We start from the raw sequence: 19,057 nt of genomic DNA, 5'->3' as shown, positions 1-19,057 counted from the left end.
AAAATAAACAGAAAAGCAAACCGTCATCCCTCATACACGTCTCCAAGTTTGACAGAAGCAGGCTGTGGCCAGTTAGGAGATACTTAGAGAAGTGATCCACCAACTGCAGCACTCCCCCAGATCAGTAATGCCTGCTGATAAAGAGCTAACACTGAGGCCAAGAATAGCAAGCCTAATACTGCCCACGCTGTATTATTTACTGTTTTATGCTTAGCAGTGTGGGCCATCTACTGTGACAGGGAGGGACAGTTTACTTACAATAACCTGTAGAAAGCTGTTGGGCTTTCCAACAAGATTTCCTCTGTACCTGACACTAAAACTTCCACCCCTCATGTCAGATGAAGGGACTCACTGGGGGAAGGCCAGTACCCAAAATTCACCCTGTGCTGCCAAAATCATGGGACACCGTGTTTTAGTTTCTTCATGTTTTCGTTGTTCAGAGTTTTGAGATCTGCACAGCATTATGCTGCCCGATTCCAAGGGATAGGCAGCTTCTTTTAACAGAAGCTGAGTTCTCAGCTCACAGTCCCTTTCTGGAAGCAGGAACATTAACCATCAAACACTTCAGCCAGCAACACTGAGACTTCAAAATGCTAGATCCCCTCCAGATAGCTTTTTAGGTTCCTATAAGTGGCCTGTTTTCAAGCAGACAGAACTTCCCTTTCTATAATCCTGAGCAACGCTTTTTGGATGCCTAGAGAAAAGCACGCTGCCGCACAATGGTCACGCTTTTGTTGAAGCCAGCTCGTCGAGGATTGATGCTGTGGCCTCACAAATGTGTTTGTTGAAGTAATTCTGCACAGCAGCAGGTGGCAGCCTGGTGCCTTTTTTTTTTTTTTTTTTTTTTTGCAGTTTTCGGTCATTGGCATCGAACGCATCTTTTGTCGATAGGTGGCAGTTGCCTCTGAGACCTCTTTGGTGCTGCTGGGAGCTAATCAGCATCGCAAGATTCAGGAAAATGCTACACAAGTTCAATCAAATCTCTGTCATTTTTAAGTACTTATTCTTGGCCTTGTCAATATGTGTCACATAGCTTTAGTGGTGCTCTAAAAAGGGCTGAAGCTAGCACAATTTGTCTTAACACTGTTTCATTGCACAGCAGATACAAAAATATTTTAAGCAGCTGAGCTACCACGCACTGTGCTCTGGATTTGTATTAGGTTAATGCAATAATGATGGCTTTGATTAATCAAATAAATAGTAAAAATAAGTCTGAAAAATTTAGCTGCATAAAAATATAGCATAAAATCAATACCACCACCCAAAAAAAAAATAATATGCTCCCCCTAGAAAAGTTTCTAAACTCTACATATTGCAGATTTCTCAATCATGTTTCTGAAACACACCATTTTCCTTAATGGTGTCTGTAAACAGTTTCTAACATGTATTTAATAGTTTATAGTGGAATCCCAATCAAAGTCAGTTGTAAATCTGACTACTAGTCACTATATTTAGATCACTAGGAAATTAATTAAAGAAATTAATTAGAGACTTTTCAAAACATAATCGAAATTAAAAGCATAGGCTTAGCATGAACTGCTAATGATGACAAAGACTATTGTTTGGTGACAGATATAAAGTGAAAAAAAAGCCTGCAAACCTATTTTTTTAAGAAAGACAGCCCTATAAACATTTGGACATGCTTACTATTTTCTTTATTTTATTTATGTTTTCTATATTTTATTTATATTTATCTACATTTTATTTATATTTATCCATCTTTATTTAACTGCCTTATTTCTTTATAACTACCCTTGTACATCTACCTGCACTGAAAATGGCTAAATGACTCTATGTGCTGTAAATCAGTGTTGCAAAGCACACAGGTGTTTGCATTACTTTAATCAACATATTAAACTGCCTACATTTTCATAAACCAAACAATGATCTGATTGTCCTTTGTCTAGGGAGATGAAGTATTTTCATTCTTACCAATGGAATCTATTAGTTGCCATTGTAAATGAAAGCAGAATTTCATTATGAATAGCTGCAGGAGTCAATCAGCTGAGTGAAAGACTGTTTATAATAATATTGATTGGTTAAATTACCTTTAATCAATAATACCTTCCAAGGCATCTCTTGGAACAATAATAACCTAAATGTTAGGTTTTTTTAAGTGCAATAACATCCAAAAAGATATAACACATAAAAGAGGAACAGGTTTGGAATTGACTTGGAATTACCTCAGATAGTAAAGCCAAAATAATTAGCATCCTGCTAGCATACTGCATCTCTCACCTTTATCTGTTAATTTGAGTATAAATGCATTTGTATTTTCTAGTGATAGGTCTGTATTGCAAAAGTGAATTACTCACTGACGTATAAAGTCACATGAGAAGGAAGCCAAAAGGGCATTGCTAATGTTTTTCTTTCTTGCAAAATATGAACTGTGTTGTGCCCATGGTTCTTGAAAAGTAATGCTTTTGCTCTTAAAGCTGGAATAATTTTATAGGAGTTTTGTGCTGTTGAATCTTGGAAAGTGTTTTGGGCTTTGTTCTCTCATGTATGCCTGACCTATCTGAATTGCAGATGGTTACTGGAAGCACACCTTATTGTGTGAAATTACCAAAAGAAGATGAAAATGCAAAGCAATGGAACATTGATTTTACACAGCACAGAGGTCCATATTTCTATGTCATTAAATGCATACTGTAACATATAAAAAATAAGCAAAGTTTTCAGGTGAGTTTCATTTGCTCTGAACTAACTGAAGATTCGCTTCTTTCTTTTAAGGACACTTGGCTGAGGACATCTTCACTGTATATCAAAACTAGTGCATACTTTCAGTCTGCTGATGCACCATCCCTTGTTCCTATTGTAGTAGGACATGATTAATGTTTTGGAATGGAGTTATAAATTTGGTAATTTCAGCTTTTCTAATATACAATCTCCTGTTTCTTCAGGAGCCTGAACAGTTCCAGATGGTGAGTAGGGCTATGTTAATGGAAAGGACAATTTACTTACACATTCACAAAACCTTTTCATTATGACCATCAGCAGATCGAGAAAAGCTTGACCCCATCTCCTGGCCAAAACAGCATCATTCTGCTGTCTCCATTCTACCTGGGAGAAGAATGCAAATGTTGGAGCTATAAATGTTTCCAACTCAATCCCTCATTGAAGTGAGATGAAAAACAAAACAAAACAAAAACACTCTGGGGTAATAAAAATATCATAAAACAATTTGGCAGCAAAAGGGAACCTAGCCTTTCATTTCAGCATGGCAGCACCAGGTCTGTCTCCAAGCAGACCAAACACTATCTTTGTAATCATGAATACACATCCCCAGATGGCAGCAAAGTAAAGGCCCACAGGGCCAAAAACACCTGATGAGCAGCTGAACTGGGAAAGCTGAGTGCAGATGTGTCCTACTTCTCTGTTTTCCCTTTCTGTCAGAGAATGAGAGCACTTCAGAGAAGACATGCTTTTGCCTGAAGACATGTGGAAACTGCAAGACAATTACTAAGGGAATAACAAAATGCAGTTGCTCACTCCAGTAGTAAATGGATTTGTTTTAAGACCATGTTAGTGATTTTTTAGGATGTCTTCTGGGTTCCAATCATAACTTGGATATTTTGCTTAACCTCAGATATCAACCATGCATGCCCTGATTCTTCTACACACCTGACTAGTAGCTGAGTTCAAAGGATGTTATTGATGTTTTTGACTGAAAAAAGAGTTGTGAGTTTTTAAATAGTAAAAAAAAACGTGCTTTGTTCTGTCAGTGAGCATGGCATATTTGGGGCACAACGTAATAACAAATAATTGAATAGTCCCAAATAATCTTTTCTCTGTTTGGTTTCTCTTTAATTCAGATGGGACAATGAGATGATAATGAGACAAATGTTGGTCAGTTTAGGCACATGGGGAAAATTAAATGACAGGCCTTGAGAGTCTTAATGAAGAGATCATGCATACAGATCAGGTATAGCTATTATGATTATGCTATATGGCCAGAGATGGAGCAAAAACTGTGGCAATGTGAAAGTACTTGCCACAAACATGAGACAGCAAGTTGGAGTTAGGACCATGTTTTATCCTTACAGCACTTCTCCTCGTATCAAAGCCAGAAGTGTGCCTAGAGGTTAATCCAAGGTCACCAGCTGGCTATGGAGGTTGGATCTGCATACCTCATTCAACCAAGCACTCCCAAAACTTTAGGGCCTGGATAAGCTGCACAGTGCAGTGGACTGAAGGAGGAGTTACAAAGAGTTTGACTCCTCTTGAGTCCTGTGACCCAAGATGAAGGTGGAGACAGTTTGTTTCAGTCCCTGGGAAGATTTGAAGCAGACATTCTCTACAGCGAGCACTTGGCCAGGGTTTCAAGGCGGCATTTTAACAGCCAGGTCCCAGCAGTCGGTGTTGCTCAACCATTACCACCCTTCTTTGCCAGCACCCGCAGTGAGAGCAGCAACGGGTGACTGTGCTTGAGGATTTGGCCATCGAGTTCAATAGCCTGTGTTATCTGATAGCTCTAATATAACATTAAAAAAATAAAAATCAAAATAGCTCCAATCTGCTCCCTAGGATCAACAGCAAGAACCTAACCCAGTGACTTCGCTGGGATCACTAATGAGGGGTGAAAGGCTCAGATCCAACCAAAGCCACACAGCATACCCAGAAGTGGTACCCCCAAAGAGTAATTTGTCACTTAATCACCTTCTTTCAAAAAGCCTGCCTACCAAGGCGGGTGGGGAACCTTGTACACAAGCTGGCTTTTGATCTCGGTGGAGCTCAGAGGACTTTGCTAGCACACTCATTTAAAGGATTGAGCAGCAACTAATTAATTACTCTAAATTATATCAGTCATGGTTCTGAGGCTTGTTTTAACACAATGAATGTAATGAAGACAAGCCGTTAAACCGGAATGGCTGAGTGGTGTTTGTTTTGTGATAAGACAAAATAGTCTCCACCTCCCTCCTGATCATGGTTTTCTCTCTCAGCCTTCTAGGTCCATTTCTCATAGTCACTAGAAGTAGTGCCAATGTCCTGCTTACTGGTTGCTGTCAAGGGGAATAATGGAAAACCGTAAAAAACACTGAACAATTTACCTCATAAATTCCCAAATTACACTGGGATGATTGTCTTCTGCCTCTCCAGGTGATGATTTGCTGCTATTAGCGCTGAGAATTTACCAGTGGGAAATAAAAGGAATTACCTATGAAGTGTTTTTTGTTTTGTTTTGTTTTGTTTTTACCAGAAATCCTTGCCAAACTGAGCAGTGTGAACTGTAGGGTTAACACCCTTTCTTGAAATGTCGAACAGAACTGTGGCGTGACTTGGACTTTTCCAGGCTGATTCATTGTTTTAGTGATTTCCTGGTGAGCACATAGATCTGCTGCTGATTTTATAAGCTTGGTTTTAAAATCAATGTTTGGAGAGTGCAGTGTCTCTCATCTTCCCCTCCACAGATAGGGCTGCACAAAATTTATTCACTTAGATAAAGCTGCTGGTATTGGCTTTGGTGTTGCTAGCACTTTTATAAACTGATGGATTTGAACTTAGACTGTGCAGACAACACTAGCTTATTTGGCATTCACAAACCACAGCAGCTAATTAGACATTAATTATATATGACTATATTAATTATAATGTATGAGAATTATATTAAGCTTAAGAACTATTTAAAGGGAACTAGAAATTAAAGCAGCAGGATCTAGTATCTGAATGTCATAGATGTGCTCTGTGTGGCCTTGGAGAGCATGGTTTACCATTTTGTCTCTAGTTTTCAAAAGACAAGGTTAAAATCATGAATGGTGTGTACCTCCTTCATAAAACCACTGAGATCCTGTTACAAACACAAATATCTCCACATGTATTTTAAAATAGCAGCTTGCGATTTCAAATCTTCCAGTTTTAAAATCTTTTTTAATGCTAAACAATTCAGACCTGTCAGTCCATAAAAGGAGAAAAAAATAACTACAAAAAATGCCATTAAAAATACTAAGAAGCTGCAAGTAAATAAAAACTGTTTTTTAAAAAAATAGTATTTGCAAAACTATCTCCAAGCAAGCTGAAATTCCATAAAGACCTAAACTCGTACCCGGTCTACAATGAGAAATTTTACTCTTGGACATTTGGAGGGCCTTCTGACAGCAACATTTCAAGTCATGGGTTCAGCCACAGGGAGAAAGCAAATCTAATTCAGAAAAACAAAAGAAGAAAACAAACAAACAAACAGGAAATTAATAGAAAAGAGAAATTCTTCAGAGACATCCCACCAACTTCACCTCTGCCTCCACCTTGCCAGCTGCAAAATGGAGATAATCACAAGAGCTCATTTTGTGGGGACTTGTTAATGTTTTCAAGGTACTTCAAGCACATGAAAGCAGTAAGCTTTTAAGGAAGCAGTTTGCCAAATGTGGGTGGATAGCTGTGAGCTTTGTCTAATCAGCAAGTGACTCAGTCCCTTTTCCATGGAGGCCCTGTTCCTTCTGTAGTCCTAAACAGAAATTATTCAGAGCTAGCAATTTCTGTAGCCAGAAGGGCAGGGTGTCCTATGGGAAATTGATTCTGCTGTTACGGAAATGCAAGCAAAAGGCATAGAACAGGAAATGGAAAAATTGTCTATTTTAACCAAAATACGTTCAGCTGAAACAGCTCAGCACAGTTTATTGCTGAACTTCCTAGCTCTGCGACAGAGATAGACTCATTTTTAATGCAGTAATTTTCTAATACCAACATCCTCCAGTTCTTCCAATTAGCTCTCACATCTAAGCTACATCCATAGTAGCAGATAAAGTGGCCTGGGGCCACCTCTCTCTGGCACCAAGGCCAATTCGTACAGAATGGCCCACATCCCTATTATTAATTTCATAATCTCCAAAAGGGGGTGGTTACAAGTAACTTGCTTGGTGGGAATAGTCTCTGCTGTGTGCTAACTTCCAAACAGTGACACAGGAATGATACAGAAAAATATAAATTGATCTAAGCCAAAAATCATGCTTGGAATATTTCTAAGAATTTGACAGGACAGAGAATTAGTCGTCAGCACCTGGGAACATTTGTGTTTCTTGCATTTCTTGTGAATCTGCCTGTGTGATTACCTTCCTTCTTGATCTGATGAGTTTGTCACGGTAAGGAGTGTCTTTTTTTTTTTTTTCTTTTTTTAAACCAGATACTTCAGAAGTTATAACAACTAGCACCACTGAAAAGAAATGTTAAAAAAATAAAATCTAGCAATTTAGCAGCAACAGTAGGAAAAAAAAGCCATCAAACAAAATGCATTATGCATTTTGTAAGTCAAGCTCCATTTCCAGCTATCTCTGCATTCTTGAGGACTGAAAAGTAGGTGTGAGCTTTTTCAGGTTTGGCTGAAATGCTGGGTAAAATGTATTTGCATAAGCAACAAAGCCACTTGCGTTCAGAGGCAGTCATCATTGCCTGGATGAGATATAATTTCTGCAAAAGCCTTTAGTGTGCAAGATTTGATTGACTGTAAAAGGCAGAGTTATTAAAACAGATCAGAGCAGACTCTGAAAAGCTTCTCTAAGACTCTGTATGTACACCACTTCTGCAGCATAGATAACTGTGCATCAACGTCTGGAGGAGAGGGCCTCCACTTTCCTAGGAAACATTTGCTTATGTGTATATCCTTTCTTATGGGAATGCAGAACCTAAAATTTTTTTCACAGAATCACAGAATATTCTAGGTTGGAAGAGACCTCCAAGACCACCTAGTCCAACCTCTGACCTAACACTAACAAGTCCTCCACTAAACCATATCACTAAGCTCTACATCTAAACATCTTTTAAAGATCTCCAGGGATGGTGACTCAACCACTTCCCTGGGCAGCCCATTCCAATGCCTAACAACCTTTTTGGTAAAGAAGTTCTTCCTAACATCCAACCTAAACCTCCCCTGGCACAACTCTAGCCCATTCCCCCTCGTCCTGTCACCAGGCATGTGGGAGAATAGACCAACCCCCACCTCGCTACAGCCTCCTCTAATGTACCTGTAGAGAGCGATAAAGTCACCCCTGAGCATCCTCTTCTCCAGGCTGAATAATCCCAGCTCCCTCAGCCGCTCCTTGTAAGACTTGTTCTCCAGACCCCTCACCAGCTTCGTTGCCCTTCTCTGGACTCTCTCAAGCACCTCGACGTCCTTCTTGTAGCGAGGGGCCCAAAACTGAACATAGTACTTGAGGTGCAGCCTCACCAGAGCTGAGTACAGGGCGACAATCACTTCCCTAGTCCTGCTGGCCACACTGTTTCTTATACAAGCCAGGATGCTGTTGGCCTTCTTGGCCACCTGAGCACACTGCTGGCTCATATTCAGCCGACTATCAACCAGTACTCCCAGGTCCTTCTCCGCCAGGCAGCTTTCTAACCACTCATCTCCCAGCCTGTAGTTCTGCTTGGGGTTGTTGCGCCCCAGGTGCAGGACCCGGCACTTGGCCTTGTTGAACTTCATGGAGTTGGCCTCAGCCCATCGGTCCAGCCTATCCAGATCCTCCTGCAGAGCCTTCCTACCCTTGAGCAGATCGACACACGCACCTAACTTGGTGTCGTCTGCAAACTTACTGAGGGTGTACTCGATCCCCTCATCCAGGTCATCGATAAAGATATTAAAGAGAACTGGCCCTAGTACTGAGCCCTAGGGGACTCCACTAGTGACCAGCCTCCAACTGGATTTAACTCCATTCACCGCAACTCTTTGGGCCCAGCTACCCAGCCAGTTTCCAGCCCAATAAAGCGTATGCCAGTCCAAGCCAAGAGCAGCCAGTTTCTCGAGGAGAATGCTGTGGGAAACAGTGTCAAAAGCCTTACGGAAGTCAAGATAGACCACATCCCCATCCTTTTTTTTTTTTTTTTTTTTGGACTTGTTTATTATTCTACAGTTACTATACTGAATCTTTCATCCAATGGGGGGAAAAGAAAAATCACATTTCTGGCAGTCAGGCAACCTGGCAACCTGGTTTCTATTTACATTCTGTTATTAAAGTGATCTGTCATAAATTGCTGTTGATAATGAATCAGATCAGGGAACAGATCTGCCTAAAAACTGATCCAGTGAAAAAACACGTTTTGGGTTTCCAGCTAAATCGGATCACATGAACCATATGGCTGCACAGACGCTCTCTGGTGCCAGTACTCAGGGAATGCAGGAACAAAGCTGGGGCCAGGAGTGAGGACTGGTGCTCTCCATCTGCCAGCAGCCCAGTCTCATCTCTTGGGAACCAGCTCATGGAGTTGTAGCTGCAAGTAGATTGCCACAATTGTTCATTTTATAGCAAAGATGTGGGGCCACACCAAGATTTGTGGTGCTCAGTTCACTACTTGGAGCATTCCCAAGGGGAAAATATATTACAAAAAACAATAAATATGCAGGTGATAAGCATTAGCCAGTATTAGTGGGCCTCCTCCTGGGGCTGTGTGATGGAGATTTTCTTCTTCCACGCTGAACTTGATGGCAGCAGCAGTGACCAGCACAGGCATGTGGGCCTGAGCAGGCCAAGCAGGAGGTGCTGTGGGTGCTGCTGGGCTGTGGCAGCCGTTCCCCCGGCCACCAGCCTCAGGACAGGCTGCAAGAGGCACAGCCATGCTGTCCATCCTCCGTTGGAGCCAGTCTGGAGTATTACATGGGGCAGAGAAGGCCCTGTTGTCCTGTCCATCCTTTATGTCCGCACTGAAACGCCGGTATCACAGCAGCAGCACAGCATCACAGAGAGCTTCACGGCTACCCACCACCCGACAGCAATCAGTCATGAAGGTGTTCAGTGCTGCTTCTCTTTGGCACAACATTTTTTAATAATCCCTGCCACAGCAAATTTTTTGTTCCCAAAGAGGACAATGCAATGCATTTAACATTTGCCTGATTAATACTTATGGCTACAAGCCACCCATTGTTTTTACCACAGAGCTGCTCATCAGCAGGGGCTCTGGAAAACAGCAGAAGAAGCTGGTGGGACTGTGGAAGCCTCAGTTCACAAAAGCTATGGAAAATGGCAAGAGGTTTCCCTCCCCACATACATTTTCACATTTTACCTACGTTTAATAGCAGAACTCTTACCTGGGTTCATAAATCTACACATACATAACTCACTATACTGACCCACATTTGAAAATGTTTACCTTCATGTTTCTATAGCCTCATTAGCGTGGTATTTTTATACCTGCTGTCGCATTTGCACTTACCTATATAGTTAAGTACTGTGGGTGTTGAAACTGGGTACTAATAATCCCACTGTATCTCTGACATTTTCTTTCATAGGAATTGTTCCCCTAGGTGCTGTTTTCCAAATATTTTTATGTTTTAGCTTTTGAAATGGAAGTAGGCCTGGTGTTACTATGAAGTTGATTGGAAAGAATATGCCATAAAATTTGGCCCTGTTTTATTTCAGTGGCTAACTTATCAGTTGGAGATGCTGGTCTGGAAGCCTGACTGAGCAAGGTTATGCTCAGTCTTTCTGGGCACCAATTCTTCCTTGGCCTCGTGCTCTCCTCCTCTTCAGCCTAAGAAAACAATCTGTATGAAAACTGATAAAAGCGCATTTTATGTGTATATAAACATTGGTACATTTTAAAAATATTATAGGTTCTATGGTAGTAGTAAAAATTACAACCAAGCTGCATTTCTGGGTTGAAGTAAATGCTATACCCTCTCTGTTTATTTTCATATATGTAAAAGTATATATATATATATACTGTTCACAAGATCGTGTGATATAGGGGTGTGGGGGTGCATTGTAAGTGGTTGTGATTTCCCCCCCATTCACAGTTTGGTGCCCCAGACTCGCTGTACTGTCCTGGTGCCCGGGAAATGAGTGAGCACTGGCACGAGCAGAACCCAATGTCATTCTGCACGCTCTGCTGTAAAACAGAAAACACAGCATAGGGAATGTTGTGGCCTTTTTACAGTCAGTAATAAAGGCAATGAATCCTTCCTCAGAGCCTAGAATTTCCCACTGCTTCTTATGATATTCTGCTTTGTACTTGGTGAGGTTTCATCCAGCATCAGAGGGGCTGGAGTTAAAAGCTCCTTAGGAGGTATGGGAGTGAGGGCTGGGTAGGCATGGGGAAGTCACTGGAGGCAGCCGAGGATGAGGAAGGCAAAAGCATCCCAGGACACCCATGGGGAGGTAAGGAGAAGGGCCCTGAAAGGATTTCCAGGCTGTGCTCTTTAGGGGTGTACTACACCCCCATTTTGCTATGCCACTGGATGCTCTACCTTTGATGGCACCCTTTGGCAATAAAACGGGCTGTCTCCCCAGGACGTATCACATAGCAGGCATTAGTTCAGGCGTTGCTGTAGCATTAAGCCCTCAAATAGCTCAGTGCTAATTCTGTCTTCCCTCTTTCCTTCCACCACAGCCCCCACCCCCAAACACAAAGACTGTTTTTTCTCAGATGTGCTGAACTTAGAAAGCTGGCGAAAGTGATGGTTACTACCAATACAACTGCGGGGAAAAATGACAGGCAGCTCGGATCACATCCTTTTATGTCTTTATTTGCCAGTTAAGATCCTTTTAATCCATCAATGCAAATATGCAGAACACCAGAAAACCATGTTTTAAGCAGCACATACCAGTTGGCTGAGAATAAACTAACTACATTCCCCAAGCAATGTAAAAGTAACAATGCACATCATCTTCCAGAAGAAGAAACAAACAGATATTGCAGCTGAGAGGCACAGCAGGCAGCTTCCGTACAAAGTAGTTTGGCTATTTAAAATGCTAGAACCAGTCCTTGTCCATTTCTCCAACCCCACCCCCCGCCCCCAAAAGTCCTACTATAATTTAAACACTTTTTTTTCTATCTACATAATATATAAAATATAAACTCTGTTTACTTTTAACACTTATTTTTCTTGATAAATAGCTCTTTAAAATATCTACTGTACATATTCCCATGCGTTGACATTTTATATATATATTTATATATATGTCTGAAAAACAATAAATATATACTTAATATTGACACAGCAACAAACTGAACATACTCCCATTTTCAAAATCAAATAAAAGAAAACCAGTACAGACAGAAACAGTGAGTGTAATTTGTGAAGCACGACACAGCAGGAAGCTTTGATTCCTGCCCTAGCTGGGCATCAGGTATGCCATGTACTTGAATGGTTTGCATTGTTGACATCTTTAATGAGTTTGTATTAGGAGTTACTTCAAGTCATATGTCAACCACCCTGTATGCCATGTGTAACAGACTGAGAGTAAACCTAGTGGGAAACAAGAGAGACCCGCCTCGTGACTTGCAATAGAAGGAAAGAAGGGGGAGGCAAGCAAGTCTGATGGATGATGTAAAAGGAAAAGGGAGTAATGGATGGTAGCACACTTCTGCAAGGTCATAAATGACCACAGTAAACACATTAATAGATTTAAGTGCTTTTAAAGACGATGGCTGGCACTGCTGCAAAAAGTTTTTTGATCATCTACAGCCAACACCATGTAATGAACCAGTTTTCCCTCTGCCACAAGAAGACACAAATGAAACCCAGATGGCCAAATTCAGATGCTGGAATGGGGTCACTGCACAACACCGCAAGACTGCAGGATCAGAGCCAAACCTGCCCAAGGGCAGCTGAATCCACTGAACGTGGATGGGATTTTTTAAAGCGTGAACTTAAAACAAAAAACCTGCAACCCCAAATGGTCAATTTCACACATGCCAAAACATAGTAAAATTGATTTTTTTTTAAACTTCATTTCAAAACAGTAATCTTTAAAAATGGTACTTAAACCCAAAAGAAAAAAAAAAAAAAAAAGAAAAAAGACCACCTACAAACACATTTTGTGTTCAATTTTGGATTGACTATAGCAATTTTGTTTACTCATTTAACTGAAAATGATGAATAGAAGCTATTTCAGTTTGACCTAAGCTGATACCCTTCACTTGCCAACCCCATTGCTTTGTTTGGCAGATTTGAGAAAGTCATTACTTGCCTGGGCTCTGGCTTCATATGCTCAGTAAGTCATGAGGTTATGACAAAGGATCATGAATGCAGCATTAGGTATAGTCCCATCTACCGAAAATTTCTTTTCATGAGCAAATGGAAGTGGGCAGTTATTGTTAAGGGGAAATTGTTTTTATTGGACAGACTTCACCAGCAGCTCAAGAGAGAGGAAATTTAGAAGCAGAAATGACTGCCAATTATTATTCAGTCATACATCATCTCTAAAATCTACAAGCTTTGCTCCCCACAAGTAAAAACTTTAACAACAAGAAACTGCTGTCCTGAATAATCCTGCCATTTCACAACTAGTCCTAAATACCCTGAGAGCACTATAGAGGTCAAACAGTCCAGTGTTTTTTCATACGTACTTAAAGGTACTTCACTAGGTCACTGGAGCATCAGGCCAATGTGTTGGGTATTTGCACAAAGCCCAAAATCTACTGGATGCTTTTAAACCATTGTAAATACAGAACTTAACAGTGAAGAGACTTTGTAATTTGTGATACTTTACACTGAAGGTAATAGATAAAAGTCAAATCTAAAATTTCTCAGCAACAAGAAATTGTCATCAGCAATTTCTGAATCTCTGTGAAGACACAATACTATGCTTATCTTTACCCATGAAATAAAATCTGCTTTTTTTTGGTAGTCATTTTCAATTGTCTGGGTCTTTTCCCCTTTGTATGGTCACAGAAATGAACAAGGTAACAAAGAATTGAACTATCTTTGTGCTGTGACCACACAGAGCAGAAAAGCCTCCTTTTTTGAATGGCTGAACTTCCAGGACAGCTGTTAACTCGTACAGTCACTGTGATTCAAAAGCTATCCAAAAGAAGGAAACACTAAGAACAAAGTGGAGAGTGCCTCTGATTGCCCTGTGTTGGCTGGGCAGGAATTTCTCATGCTTTCAGCCAAAGCAAAGGACGAACTCTGCAGCAGTCCATCCTGGGCCTGAATTTGTCTATGCAAGCCCTGATTCTCTGCCTTATAGGCTGCATGGGTAAGGACCTATCATCTCTACTCAGTATTTTGTATCTAGACAGCCAAAATACTAGTAATTTAAAACATGCAAGATATTAGATATAGGAAACCCTAAAGCTCTTGCAGAGTTCTTCATCTCCACGTGGAACTTGAACGAGGTCAGCACTGAGGATGTGCACGCATCTACCAGGAGCACAGGACAGATGCTGCTTTGCTAAGGGCAGGGCCCCTCCTGGGGCTCCCAAGCACAGAGGTGGAGCAAGGCTGCTGCTCTCACCCTCAGGCGGAGCAGATCTCACCCTCTGCACCACCAGCGCATTTTCCCCTTTGGTATGGGCACGTAGGTACCAGGCTGCAGGCACACCTTCCCTCCACTTGCTGCTGCAACTACCATTCTCCCTGTTGCACCTGGAAGAGCTTCAGCTCTCCCCTGCTGTTGCACAGGGACACAGTGAAGGGTTGCCCTTCCCCTGCTGTGGAGCCCAAACAATTCCCACTGAAACTAGGACATCGTCTCTCAGCTGACCAACCCAGCACTGGAAGAGACCTCTGCAGAGCAGCAGAGCACTTCACCCAGGCTCTCCCCTTTGGTTCTTTTTGTCTTTAGCAACAGACCATAATGTTCAGTATACAATGTGCACAGGTAGATGGCAAAGGAAAGAGCCTCTCAACAGAAGCCCTAGGAAAGAGGAATGAACATTTCTCATCTAGTATATGAACATGCTCGTTTGGGGGCTACTGTAAATTCCAGCAGTAGCCTCAGTTTGGCTATTAGGCCTGCACCAATTCTAGCAGCGTTCATCTCAAATCTTGTGGCACTGCATTAACGAACAGCATTAAAAGTGCAATTCCAAATATATGCTCCCTGGTGCGGTACCGCTTTTGAGTTCAATCAAGTACATCTCTTCTAACTCCTGCTCAAATTCTTAAACCCAGCGTGAACTCCAGAGGCTACTTAGGGCAATTCAATGTACTTTCAACTTTACCAAAGGAGCAGGTGGTTTCATACTGCCAAGAAAGATCCCAGACTGTAAAGTAACATTTATTTTTAGAATAGTAATACCTGTTCTTCAAATAAACCAAGTCCTTGCTCCTCTTAGCCAGGTGGAAGTTTAGTATCTTTACAAGCGACACTATAGCACCTTCACCTCCTCAGAATGGAAAAACTGTCATACAATCCTGAATGTATGCAGTTACTGCTGCCGTCCCAGTGAGGTAACAAGTTCACCTAAATCTAGCATAAGATCTATGCTGCTGGCAGAAGAGGAGGTCCCACCCTGCCCCTGCTCATCCTGGGAGCAGCACTGTGCTCACGAAGGGAATTGTACAGGATTTGATAAGCCGGTACTAATACCAGCATCAGATGGCTATGTAAGCAAAGCATTAGATTTTATTTCTGCTAATCAGCAATATCTGCATGGGTAAGTCTGTACAGGGGATTGATGATGTGTGTCACCTAAAGCTTTGGATCCAGGACAGAAAGGTCAAGCTCAGTAGTACTATCCCTATTCTCTGCGTTTTGCCTGGGTTCACTGCAGAGGGGTTGTCTATGATTCCACCATATCTTCTTCCAGCTGGCATCACAAAACCCAGAAAGACACAGAAACAAATAAAATGCAGACAGGAAAAGCTGTCCACATTTGTGAACCAAAACAAGGTGTGAAGACACGAGCAGCAATTCCAGCACAATGGCCAAACCACTAAGAAGCAAGATTCACTAACATTTTGGTCCATGCTTAGTTCCAGTTTGGGATGATATTTAACTAGACATATGTTTTCTTATCCACCGGGCTTAGATTCATGATTTGAAATTGCCAGCATTTTCAATAAAGGGCTTGTGCCTTACAATATAAAAACTCTCCCTTGATCCCTTTGGGGCTAATTCAATTTTTCGGGGGAAAGAGAGGATTTCTTTATCAAATTTGATCTCCTGTATTTTTCTGTGCATTTTTAAGAGCTAGAACTGTACAGCATGGTATACCATGACAATTACAATGGGAAATTCTAGTTGGCACAGACACCACTACAGGAATTCTCAGAGAAATCAATTCTAGGAAAAACATCCAAACTTGTCAAGAGCTGCTTCCAAGAAGGAACGATGAAAGCTTGCCCGAGGCCTTAGCAGAAGAGGTGTGCCCCAGAGACAAATGCTAGAACTGGCAGAACAATATGGGTAGAAGCCAACTCTCTGGTTGTGATTTTGTTGTATCACATCATTTCTTCTTTAGTCGCGTCCTTACACTTCAGGGAGTATTTAATGAAAAGTCACAAGTACACACCCTTTAAAATTAAGCACACACTAATAATTTTGAGGTGGGATTCAAGTTTCCTAATTTGCAGCACTAAAAGTCGGAACAGGACAGGCAGGAGGATACAGCAATCAGAGGAAGTCATTTGAAGGAGCTCTTCAGAAGCCCTTAGTGCTCCTAAAAATACTAAAACTGTTAGTGCTTTTTTAAAAAAATCTAAATTATTCTGATGGTTCTCTTTCTAACCTAAGATGGCAACAGTAATCTAATGACCTTGAGAAAGAGAGTCATATTTTCTCTTTTAATTTACTGTTCATCCAAATGTTTTCCTCTTTTCCCTAGTCAAAATTAACAAAAATAAAAAATACAAACTGAAAAGGTTTTCATCAATTTTAAAATGATTTAATGCTATATACTTTTTCTACTTCTTTCCTATCTGAAGACTTAATGCTGTACACACATAAGCACAGGAGCAGCTTTATGCAGAACAGCAGTATCCCCATTTACTGGGATAACACATGTGCCTTTCACTATATTCTTTTAAGAACTGAAAGAATATATTCTTTCATGACTGCAATCTAAAATATTAAAAAGAAGGACAGGACAAACATATCAAAAGAGTTTGTCCACCCCTGCACTGATGACAGGGAACAATTACTACAGTACCAATAGCTAGCTACTTTAAGCAGCTAGAGAAGTGAGGGTCTTAAGTAATTGTTTCCCTGGAAATGACAGGAAATCTCCTCCCCCCCCCCCTTTTTTTTTTTGACTCACTCCACTTGGTGAACATGAAACCTCCTGGGTTGAGCTATGTGAAATTAATTGTTGGTGTAAACGTCTCAAGTGAGAGTTCACAAAGGTTTAAAAGAACTGTCTAAGGTTTTCTGTTGGATTTCTATTTTCTGTTTTCCACCTAAAACCGAAATGCGAGATGAATTCACTCAAAAGTGAGTCCCAGACACAGGAAATTGAGTGTAAACCTTCATAAGACCAGCCTGAGTTCAGCTGTATAATAAAACCCACCAGCACTACTGTTTCATGCCACCTGACATTCACGAAGGTTTTGCACAACCCATTTTCATCAGCAAGTCTGTACAGCTAATGCTGCAGCTTAATGTGAGCTCACAGAAGAACCTCGCTTCCTCAACACCAGGGCATACGCACTGTAGTTGAGGGCTGCTTTGTAAAAGCCACATTTTTCTACTTAATTGTGCTTTAAAACAAATGACAAAACAACTAACTAAACCAACACATAGAAGCTCCTAAAAAGCTGTATGAAAAGTGAGCTGCCAAGATTTTCTATATCACCCAACACTTTCACACCAAGTCCAGTTACTCTGTGTGTTGGTTAGAGGTGCAGTAGTACAGCATGGTGGTGTCAGCTGTCATGGTAGGAACCATTCATGTCAGAGACTACAGAAAATTTGATGACATGACAGTACCTTCACAGCCCTCTGGTACGTCAGGAAAATCTAAAAGGACCTTCCCAACCTTTCAAAGTAAACACAACTGGATAATCTGAAGCACCTGCAAGCAGGAGATGAGTCCGTGATTTATCTTTCCGATCAGCCAGCTAATACTGTTATTAAAACAGTTATGTCAGCTCTTAACTCTCCTATCCATTTTGGGCATTTCTTTCTTACCACTTTGGTATTTAGCCACCAACAGGTTTAATTGATCCAAACACCATATTTCCTCCCCCCATATCCTCAGCTGTTTGCAAGATGCCCAAGCCCTTCACAAGGGCTGAGTTACCATTTCCTTTAAGAGCTGTCTGGTTCCTATCCTCTCCTAGGAGCTGAGTGGAGCTAGCAGTACAGAGACATCCTGCTCTTCCGCATGGCTTCACTGATTAAGTATGCTGGACTCAGTTCTGGCTCCTCGGTCATGATTGAAATGTTCTGCCACTCCCCCAACTGGTTTGACTTTTTAATGGTGTCCACCACACACAGGGCATACAGACAGTCGTCAAAGGTGGCAGCCATTGTGAGAGGCCTCCCGTCCCAGGTCCTCCTGTCGTCCTGGTCCTCAAATGCCTGCCGGACAGCTTGAACCATCTTAATGGTGCCTCGGAGGTACGGGGACGGGATGTCACTGAATGCTTTTTCTGGAAGTAAGGAATTGCTGACCGGCGTGGAGTCCTTCAGCAGGAGCTCCCGTTGAGGAGAGCTGTTGCTCTGTCCATAGAGATCAGTGCCTATTACAATCAGCCGGCCTGCCGAACCCACCACAATAATGTCTTGTTTGAACTCCCCAGGGACATTGAAGTTGAGAGTCACTGTGCAGCACACACCACCCTCCAGAACCATCTGAAATGTACAGAAGTCATCACTGGTGATCTGCCGTATCCCCTTGATGTGGTCTGTCTGCTTCACGAAGGTCTTGAGCAAGCCGTGCACCTTCACGGCCTTCTGGCTGGTGAGGAAGGTCAGGAGGTCGATAATGTAGGTGCCAACTGAGTGCAAACCTCCGCCTCCCATCAGGTCATCACAGCTCCAGTTGTACTTTTTGCCCAGCAGGCTTCCACTGTGAACCTGCACCTCGCACACCAGCAACTCCCCCACATAACCCTCCTGGATCAGCTGCTTCATTTTCACGAAGGCAGGCAGGAAGCGCAAGACGTTCCCCATGATGCTCATGAGCTTTGGGTAATAATGAGCCGCAGTCATCATCCTAAAGGCATCCAGGGGAGTTGCTGTTCGGTCACAGATGACATTTTTTCCAATGCCTGAAAAACATTTACAAAAAAAGTCAACAACGAAAATATATTGATTGAGTAAACTCAGAGAATCACAGCTACTCTTACAGACTAAGTCAAGGAGAAAGATCCTAGGAATAAAATACTTCAATATTGTGCTAAAGGTACAAAGATTCCCTCTGGCATGCATGTAACAGTTTCTTTAGCACCACAGTGAAAATG

The 19,057-nt window shown here is 41.7% G+C and overlaps 1 protein-coding gene across 2 annotated transcripts in view; it reads right to left on the bottom strand.

The window, feature by feature from the left end:
- Positions 1 to 11,375: 11,375 nt before the first annotated feature.
- The window catches only part of GFOD1 (glucose-fructose oxidoreductase domain containing 1), a 69,640-nt gene continuing 61,958 nt past the window's right edge, over positions 11,376 to 19,057 (bottom strand). For both annotated transcript variants that reach the window (XM_040547937.1, XM_040547938.1), the window contains exon 2: positions 11,376 to 18,865. In XM_040547937.1, coding sequence (XP_040403871.1) covers positions 17,946 to 18,865 — 920 coding nt within the window. In that variant the 3' untranslated portion in view covers positions 11,376 to 17,945. The remainder of the gene's footprint in view (positions 18,866 to 19,057) is intronic.

This window comes from Cygnus olor, chromosome 2 (assembly GCF_009769625.2).
Source record: "Cygnus olor isolate bCygOlo1 chromosome 2, bCygOlo1.pri.v2, whole genome shotgun sequence".
NCBI lineage: Eukaryota > Metazoa > Chordata > Aves > Anseriformes > Anatidae > Cygnus > Cygnus olor.
The sequence above is the reverse complement of the archived record's forward strand: the minus strand, read 5'-3'. Positions and strand labels throughout refer to the sequence as shown.